This window comes from Toxorhynchites rutilus, chromosome 3 (genome assembly GCF_029784135.1).
Source record: "Toxorhynchites rutilus septentrionalis strain SRP chromosome 3, ASM2978413v1, whole genome shotgun sequence".
Lineage (NCBI taxonomy): Eukaryota > Metazoa > Arthropoda > Insecta > Diptera > Culicidae > Toxorhynchites > Toxorhynchites rutilus.
The window spans coordinates 248166248-248176131 of record NC_073746.1 but is presented as its reverse complement, the minus strand read 5'-3'; the positions used below and the strand labels follow the sequence as shown (position 1 = coordinate 248176131).

Here is a 9884-nt window from a genome sequence, read left to right as displayed (position 1 = left end):
TATGTAACGAAATGTTTTGCATGTTCATTTTTAATATCTTCGAACAAGATTCGCCGCAATTGCAGTCAACTACGTGTTAGGAAAACGCAGTTCACACAATCTATGGAAATTGAGCTTTTATTTCAACTCTATTTTAAAATACTAACCATTAGAAAATTTATTTTTCTATGTTACAATAGATTGTTAGGAAGTTTCTGGAACGATTTTTTGCTAGAATTTCATAAATCAATCAAGAAATGACTGGGCAACAAGTGCTCAAAATTGAATAAATATATCGTTTATCAATTCGTAATAGATTTTTAAGCATTGCATCATACTTTATTATATTTTACACACTATATTATACATACATGTTTCTAGCATTATTTATCAGACACTTGAAAAGTTTCACTTTTCGCTATTTGTCTACGCATAAGGTCGTCTTCATTTACGCGAATTGTTACCGGTGGTATTAAGGCCGCAGCAACAACACGTCCCTCCGCATTGAGGAAGTTGAATGTGGCACAAGCCTGCTCTGTATTTAACACTTCTACATTAATTCTATATTTTCGCATAAATTCGAGTATTTTTTTGCTGAACGCTGGTGTCGCAAGTTGATCTCCAATCCCCACGACCAGAATGTCAATCTTGGGCTCTAGTGCTGAGAACAAGCTTAAGCTCTGTTCATTTATATCCTCGTGACTTCCGACGTTCCACGAAAGAACCGTACGGGGAAAGATTGCCATAGGCCCTAGGACGACCATATCATTGTTCAATCGAAATCCAACCTGACTGTACGAGTTGATTAGTAGACCCGCATCGCTTTCCGTGTTCATAATTGAAACGGTGGTCTTGCCATCACCTTCGTATGTTGTCCGTCGTGGTCGACTTGTGCCGAATGATGCGCTGTAAAATTATGTTTACAGTCAATTGGTTAAATAGAAATATTATGTCGCCTTCACGTACCATATGTTTCTTGCAATCGACGTCCGGAGAATGTTCCGAAAAGCAGCAGCAGGAAACATTTTATATAACAGGGATAAAGACGTATTAATTTTTCAGTAGATTTAGCACCGCATATTTCGAACTGTTTTGTTTTGATTCGCTTCGACAGTTCGTACACTGGGATTCGAGGGCACAGCAATTGGCCACAATTGATTTCATTGATATAACCCTACACTGAGAGGAATAATTAGTATATATTACAAATTCTTTAGTAATTAATACCAATTCGTTAGTCATTTTCTACCGTACTATTAATTCGTATATGTTACGCAAGTAAATTAGTAAATACAAGTGTCAAAACATGTACCAGAATATCGCGCCAACTTCGATCCTTCTTTCGGGATTTCGTGCCAACGCCCAATTTATTGATATCGGGTTGCATTCGTTTATTATACAATACAATAATGACGATATAGAGGTTATATTTTGTTCGGTGTGGCCCTTCATTTCCTTTCGGCGAAAATAGCTTCGCGACCGAGAAGAAATATAAATGTATGATTATATTTTATTTAAAACAAACTGCTTACCTCCGAATTGTATTACTTTCATGAGGGAAATGGCGACTGCAAGCTTTGCTCTACACAATTGCTCAGATATGACAACACTCTAACTAACGCTATCAAGTAAAATGTACTAATCTCTCGTAAGAATGTATATTACATCTGACATTTGCTTTACGAAATTTTGGTAAAATGTACTAATAATGTGTGCATTCTACCAATGTATCGACTACTAAAGATTTGGTACACTAGAAGAAATCTTTCGTAACTGGAGTGTAGTTACGAAAGATTTCTTCTAGTGTATATAACTCATTGCGTACATATGAGGTGGGGCAGTATGCAGAGTATATTTGTTTGGGAAACAAAACATGGTGTCGTCATCAATAGCATTGAATATGAAGTGTATATGGAAGAAACGAAACAATGTTAAAAATGCCCACGGTTTTATAATGGTATGAGCTAAATTGCTCTTGAAATCTTGTAACTGAACGTTCTTGAATAGATGACAATTATATTGTGATTCATTTCTATCATTTAAGGGACGAAAAGGTCCAGAGAACAGTCGTATTCTTAGGTATCGAGAATAGTAACATTTTCAATGAAATGTTGCTTAATTGTGAACTATTTTCAGGAATCACGTACAACACTGTGAAAATAGCATCATGTAATCACGAAAATAATGAAAATTTGTTTGTTTTCATGAAGGTGAGAGGGTGAAAAAGGCAAACTCTACTATCTGCACCACATAAAGTTGTGTTTTTGACGATGTCGTAGTCCGAGGCTCCCGGGTTTGCCTTTATTGTTCTCAACACCTTCAACCTCAACTTCCGTTCATACGTTCCACTACGACGCGTCCTCTAATCCATCCGAAACAGTTCTACGTTCACGGAAACGATTCAACACATCATACACAGTCGATTTAGCTACCTTCAGCGATTTCGAAATTTTGGTAACTGACCACGACGGATTTTGAATGTGGATGTCCAAAATCAAATTTATTCTCTCGGCTTCCATCCTGTACAACTTTTACAAAACAAAACGAATCTACGTGATTTATCGCCGAAATATACAAGCTTTCAACCAATTTGCTGTCAAAAGAATTCAGATACGCCTACTACGACTGCTGTTATAGAATGAACAGTGAGAGGGTGAAATTTTTTTTTTTTATCTGTATTATAGTGACTTTCAATTCATTTGGCTGGTTCGTCACTTTTACTTCCATTTTTGGAAGAATGTCGGGAGTGAGAATTGAACTCGTGACCTTTAGCGTGAGAGGCATGGATGTTACCACTACGCCGGATCGCCTCCACTAGGGGGGTGAAAAATTCAAACTCTACTATCTGCACCACATATGATTCCTACTCTTGGAATATTACCGATATTACAATTAAAAGCAACATAATATAAGAAAACAGTATCACACAATACGATGGTATGATCCAGCCCTGTCCTAGGTGGCTAGTTATACGTTTTAAGGATTGCTGGGTAGCCTGTGTATAAGTTATACGATTTAATTTTTGCTGAGTAGTTAAAAATGTTCCCAAATTGAGTAATTTTGTAATTTGCAATGCCAATTGGCTGCCGAGTCTATGTAATATGGATTTCTTTTCATTGTTCTCATAGATAATATAACAGTAACTGTTTCTTGCGGATATTGCTGTATAATGTAAACTTGGGGAAGAGAGCAATCGGCGAACCAGTGGATCGGCACACGCTCACACACTTCTAATGAATCACAACACGCCTAAACCGTAACGTATCAACGATTATAAACATCAACTGATCACAACCACAAAGGAGGTTTCCCAGCAAACATTAAATCGTATAATTTTGTATGTGCTAAGTCTTACAAGAAATCAGAATAAATCATAATCGCATATAATATCAATCAAAGTATGTATCGTGTATATTTGAAATCGCATAAAATGTAAAAACTCGATTTTATATATCATTATCAAATTAAGTCGCAATTCGGTATAATAAACATCAGTTTTATGATGTTCATTGTCATAAAATATATTTAATCCGCATCATATGCCTATATTACGCTGATGCAGTTTGTGTGTCGTATAAGCGTATCATTTAAATCGATTCAGTACTGCAGTGAATCGTGTTGCATGCTGAAGAAAATCATGAAACAGTAAATCATATTAGCTCCTAATAAAGAACATATTACATCATATTGAAATGTCAATGAAATGCTCTAACATTGACAAGTTTCATTTCATAACAGCAATGTCTGAACACATACGAAAGAATAAAATAATTAAATTTAAAAAATGTGGCTCTTATATGGCTCGGAAACCAGGAATGACTGATCCTACTGCATAGAATGTATTAGGTTATATCATATCGAATCATATGTATGAGTTTTAACCGCTGTTGAATTAAATTTCAGATAGTCGCGCGAGATAGCTGGTGGATGATAATCCAGACGACAGGAGTTGGAACCCACATCGGATCAGTTTTCACCAAATATCAATCTGTGCCATTTTGAACATTTATATTCCACTCCCAACACAAGTAAATTTAATAATTATTATTTCTACAAATATAAATACTCATATATAAAATTGGCGATTCGTGAGGCTATACCCAGCAAACATTAAATCGTATAATTTTGCACGTGCCAAGTCTTACAAGAAATCCGAATAAATCATAATCGCATATAATATCAATCAAAGTATGTATCGTGTATATTTGAAATCGCATAAAATGTAAAAACTCGATTTTATATACCATTATCAAATTAAGTCGCATATCGGTATAATAAACATCAATTTTATGATGTACATTGTCGTAAAATATATTTAATCCGCATCATATGCGTATATTACGCTGATGCAGTTTGTGTGTCGTATAAGCGTATAATTTAAATCGATTCAGTACTGTAGAAAATCGTGTTGCATGCTGAAGAAAATCATGAAACAGTAAATCATATTAGATCCTAATAAAGGACATATTACATCATATTGAAATGTCAATGAAATGCTGATGCACTCGAAAGTTTTAACCGCTGTTGAATTAAATTGCAGATAGCCGCGCGAGATAGCTAGTGGATGATAATCCAGACGACCGGAGTTCGAACCCATATCGGAGGAGTTTTCACCAAACATCAATCTGTGTCATTTTAAACATTCATATTCCACTCCCAACACAAGTCAATCAAACAATTATTATTTCTACAAACATAAATACTCAAATATAAAAATGGCGATTCGTGAGGCTATAATAAACATTTCACGAAAATATTTTGCGCCATTTGTTTTTTTTTCGATGTATGTAATAAATCGTATATGAGTATGGTAAAAGTCGCTATTATAGCCGGTCAAAGTTGCATATTCATCCAAACAAATTCGGTAAGCATTTGCCATGTATGTATATGGCCTCCACTTTTGCATGCATATGCCAGTTAGGCGCATTATATGCCAACGAAATTTTAGGGCATATGATGTTATATATACGCTTGTTATACGATTTAATGTTTGCTGGGTAATAACAATTTTACGAAAATATTTTGCTCCATTTGTTTTTTTTTCTATGTCTGTAATAAATCGTATATGAGTATGGCAAAAGTCATATTAGGTGCGTTGACAATTCATGAATATATTCATATTAGATCGCAATTCAATTTCAACATAATCGCTATTATAGTCGGTCAAAGTTGCATATTCATCCAAACTAATTCGGTAAGCATTTGCCATGTATGTATATGGCCTCCACTTTTGCATGCATATGCCAGTTAGGTGCACTATATACCAACCAAAATTTAGGGCATATGATGTTATATATACGCTTGTTATGCGATTTAATGTTTGCTGGGTTGGTCAGTTGACGATTGATGATTGGTGATGGAAACTTTCGTAGCACTTTCGCTTTGGTACCTGTCAATTTACGTTAAAAGGAAACACGCAGCACAGGGATAACTTTTTCAAACTGACGTTTAACGGTGGTGGAAGTTGTTTTTCTATTACTTCCGTGTTTGGTTAGATCAGTAAAATATTTTGATTAGTTGATATTTGGAAAAATTGTGAATTATTCACCAATATCCTAGAATCCAATCGAATCAGAATCAGGTCGTCGTCCATTCACCATCTTTTAGTAGGCCTTTTGACGTAGGACTACGTCTTACATTAAGGGTGCCAAATCAGAAAACAGGTCACGTTTTTATGAAATAAAGTTAACGTTAATAACTATTTTTGCTGCGAAAGGATTTTAACAATTTGCATACCAATCGAATCGGAAATTATTACAATCTCATAGTTTGTATATGGTTTAAATTGAATAAAATTGGAAGCATTCCCATTTCTCCATACATTTGTTCTGTCCATTTGTGTGCATTCCCGACCAGAGCTGTCAATAACGGGCAACTTATGCAGCCGCTAGAATAGAAACAACGAAGGGGGGTTTACGAAGTAAACTCCACCCTTGGATAAGTAAGCTGTCACTAGCGTATAAGTATTAGTTACCATCAGAGGAAATTTCTCAGAATCTTTCTTTGCCGGAAACAACAAAGGTCGCTTATTCTGCTCGTTTTGTGTTTTATGTTTCCCCTCGAGTTGTGAAGTTGCCATTCGTATTTGCTCTCGTGTGCATCGGCTCTGTTCTGATGCAACAAGCTCCTAGCTTTGTTGACGGTTTTAACCGAGGGTCGAGAAACGATTTTTCATAAACGGTCATTCTCGCGATGTTTCATTTCTATCGTTGCAACCGTGTGCATTTGTTAGACGCGTGTTTGATGCTTGTTGAATGTGGATGCACGGAAGATGCTTCTAATTAAATACTCAGTGCAACGCGTGCATTGATATAAAAAAATTGAGGGGTTGTAACCGAGACACGATCGCTTAGGACGTAGGACTACGTAAATTTTTTTTTTAGAATTTGTTGGTTTATCATTTCGGATATTAATTGCGAATACTTCAGTAAAAAGTGCCGGGGACCCTGAAAAGGTTTAATGGCTTGCGTGGTTTCGTAGAATCATTTCGAGAAGCAACGATTTTTTCTTGCCTTTGCGAGAACAATACACTAATTGGTCATATGTCGCAATTTGTTTCTTTATATCAATGTACGCATTGCACTGAGTATTTAACGAGAGGCATCGCCATTCAACAAGCATCAAACACGCGTCTAACAGATGCACACAGTTGCAGCGATAAAAATGAAACAGTGAAATATTCGCTAGCGTTCACAGCTCGAGGGGAAACATAAAATACAAAACGAGCAGAATAAGCGACCTTGGGTGTTTCGAGTACTGAAAGATTCTGACAATTTTCCTCAGAGGAGATGCAATACTTATACGCTAGCGACAGCTTACTTAATATGCAAGGGTGGAGTTTACTTCGCAAATATTCTCTTTACGCTATCCCCCTTCGTTGTTTCTATTCTAGCGGCTGCATAAGTTGCAGTATATTGACAGCTCTGTTCAGAAAAGCACACAAATGGACAGAACAAATGTACGGGGAAATGGGAATGCTTCCGATTTTCATAAATTTAAACCATATACAGACTATGGGATTGTAATGTATAGCATATACAACAAATCATAGAAAATTTCCAATTCGATTGGTATGCGAATCGTTTAAATCCGTTCGCAGCAAAAAAGTTATTAACGTTATCCTTATTTCATAAAAACGTGACCTGTTTTCTGAATTGACACCCTTAATGTAAGATGTAGTCCTATGTCAAAAAAACAAATTGCAACATATGACCAATTAGTGTTGTTCTCGCAAAGGCAAGAAAGAATCGTTGCTTTTCGAAATGTTTCTACAAAACCACGCAAGCCATTAAACCTTTAAACCGAAATGATTAACAAAAAACAGGTTGCGTAGTCCTACGTCCTAAGCGGTCGTGTCTCGGATACAACCCATCGATTTTTTTCATAGTTAAAGGCTAATGAAACATATGGTTTGCAACATCTTCAATATAAAAATAACAATAATCAAACAAAAGGCGCGAAGCTCTAGATATTGGAGGATCTGGATTATCTTTCATGCTTATTATTTTGTTTTAGAATAATAAAAGTTAATGGGTCTGAGCCTAGGGGCATGGACGCGATCTTGACATAGAACTGTGATTGTGTGTAGTAATTGCATTAGAATTGAGTTTTTTTATTGATCATAATCTGTAATTTTTTATCTTATGATACATCAAATGGAAGTGCTGAAAAAAACTGTTTCCTGTATGAAATTGTACCGGGTTAGATAAGATAACGTGGTAGAATCTGGAACCACATTCTGTTCAAAAATGTACTCGAAAAACAATTAAAGCCATTTCTACCCTCTTCTTCTGTTTATTCATTTATGCAGAAGAAGACTAAGAGTCATCATGTATCGTTTTTATACACAAGTTTAAATAGATTAGATCTACATAAATATAAGCCTGAGTCAAATAAATCTATGACTACAGAAATATATTACAGATCAAAATAGCATTTTTTTTCTTCGTCGCCACGTTGTTCGGCACATTTTTTAATAACTTTATAGCCCGGTGATGTATATTGAGTACGACTACTTACGCTATCATAATATGATATGCGTGAGTGTACCCCTTCGATCTTCTAAATAAGCAGCCAGTTGAATTCATTGATTGCATTTTTTATATAACCAAACAACATGCTCGATATTATGCCATCTCACAATTACATTATTTGTTAGTAACAAGACCTACACGATAAAATCGTGAATTGAGCACGAATTAATTGGGCAACATACAATACAATAACCGATAAATGGCTGTTATCGGTAAATAAAGAATAATTCTCGCGTAACTTTTGAAAAGGTCCTATGTAACAAATGTAAACAAATCGAGTTAATGAATGCACGCTATTAGTTTTCAATCATTGAATGTATTACAAAAACAATCGTTCACGTATCTATCTTCTTCATCTTTTTATTGCCGATACAAAAAAATATCCAATGTACAGATTCGGATTTAATGCGCCCGGCTGTTACTTCGGACGCCTCTTTTCTCCGACGCTCGGAACGTCCGAAGTAACAAAGCAGTCAAAACAATACGAAGTCGTACTTCAGTCGTTTTGAGTTTTTGTTTCTTACAGGTGTTGTTACCGATTTTAGTGCAATTCGACGAGTGATAACAATAATAATCTGCCTTTAGAATGAAATGCTGTTATTTGGATTGTTGTTTAGTAATTAGTTTCAAATTCTTATCGTGCAACGTAATATGTCCAATGTACAAATGCGGGCAGTCAAAAGGTCCAATGTAACATTTTTCGCTCCTAGTCTTCAACTTTAATCTCAAATCACGGAACATCAGTTACGATTGGTTTTTCAGAGTTATTCTTGACTGCTAGTGGTGAAAGTAGCGATAAAGATCGAAAGCTTTTAAGACAATTCGCGGGATAATGTTTGGGTCTTCAACTTCGTTTTTCTCGAGTTGACGAAAATGTTACATCGGACCTTTTCAAAAGTTACGCGAGAATTCGTTATACGCATCAACTTACATCGTGAGCTAACGCCCGAATTCAGGCAAAAAGATTGCTCGTTGCTTCGGGGAGGAAAGCGAGTGGTCAGTGCAATCGAAAGAAAACATACCCATTTTAATCGCTAATTTGTTAACTTTTTTCACTATATTCACTGTTCATGTTTTAACCAGAAAAAAATGCTGGATAAATTTCCTGTCTAATGGTATACCATATGTCGCAAGCACGATTTTCAGTAATATGCGTTTGAAAACTCCTAAACAATCGTTACATTTTTTGCAGAGTGACCCCGCTATATAGAAATGAAACACATAGTCCTATGTCAAAATAAAATGACCCGTAAATAAATACAGTAGAACCCCGATTATCCGCAGAATAGTCTGGCTAGGTCACCGCGGATTACGAAAATCGCGGAAAACGCAATTAATGACTAAAAATTGTAATGGGTTGTATCTAGGACACGACCACAGTTTTCGACGTAGAACTACAGAATTATATTATTCAATCCACTTATTTATCACTTCGGATATTATTTTAGAATGCATCGAAATCTTTGTAATATCTTTTTAGCTATTTAGTTTTTTATTACTTCAGTAGAGTCGAAAGCTATCAGCACTTCTCGTTTATTTGGTTCAACTCGCATCAGACTTTCTCCTTCCCACTCAGATATCGATCACAAACTATGAACCCTTTTGCTCCTATATTCCGCTTGAGATGTGATCGAACCCCACAAAATGCAACAGTAAGGTTACCCTGCTGGAATTTGAAAAAGCACAACAATTTCCCGTATGCTGCTTTTCTTTGTCATGGCACACCTCGATATAGAGGGTTTCCTCTCCTTGTACGAGAAGTGGTGTGGCTTCAAATCGCGGATAGCTTATTTAAACCAAATATGTTGAAAACGGGCAGAAACGAATGTATCAGTTGCTCGTTATAGACAGCTTTGTTCGGGAATGTTATGG

At 35.9% G+C, this 9884-nt stretch overlaps 1 protein-coding gene across 1 annotated transcript; it reads right to left on the bottom strand.

Annotated features, from left to right (window-relative positions):
• Positions 1 to 288: 288 nt before the first annotated feature.
• Positions 289 to 1106, bottom strand: LOC129777812 (NADH dehydrogenase [ubiquinone] 1 alpha subcomplex assembly factor 3). The gene is made up of 2 exons (XM_055784319.1): positions 946 to 1106; positions 289 to 885 (listed from the first exon to the last, which is right to left on the bottom strand). The coding sequence occupies exons 1-2, from the start codon at positions 1002 to 1004 to the stop codon at positions 363 to 365; spliced, it is 582 nt and encodes a 193-aa protein (XP_055640294.1). The 5' UTR covers positions 1005 to 1106; the 3' UTR covers positions 289 to 362.
• Between the last annotated feature and the right edge of the window lie 8778 nt (positions 1107 to 9884).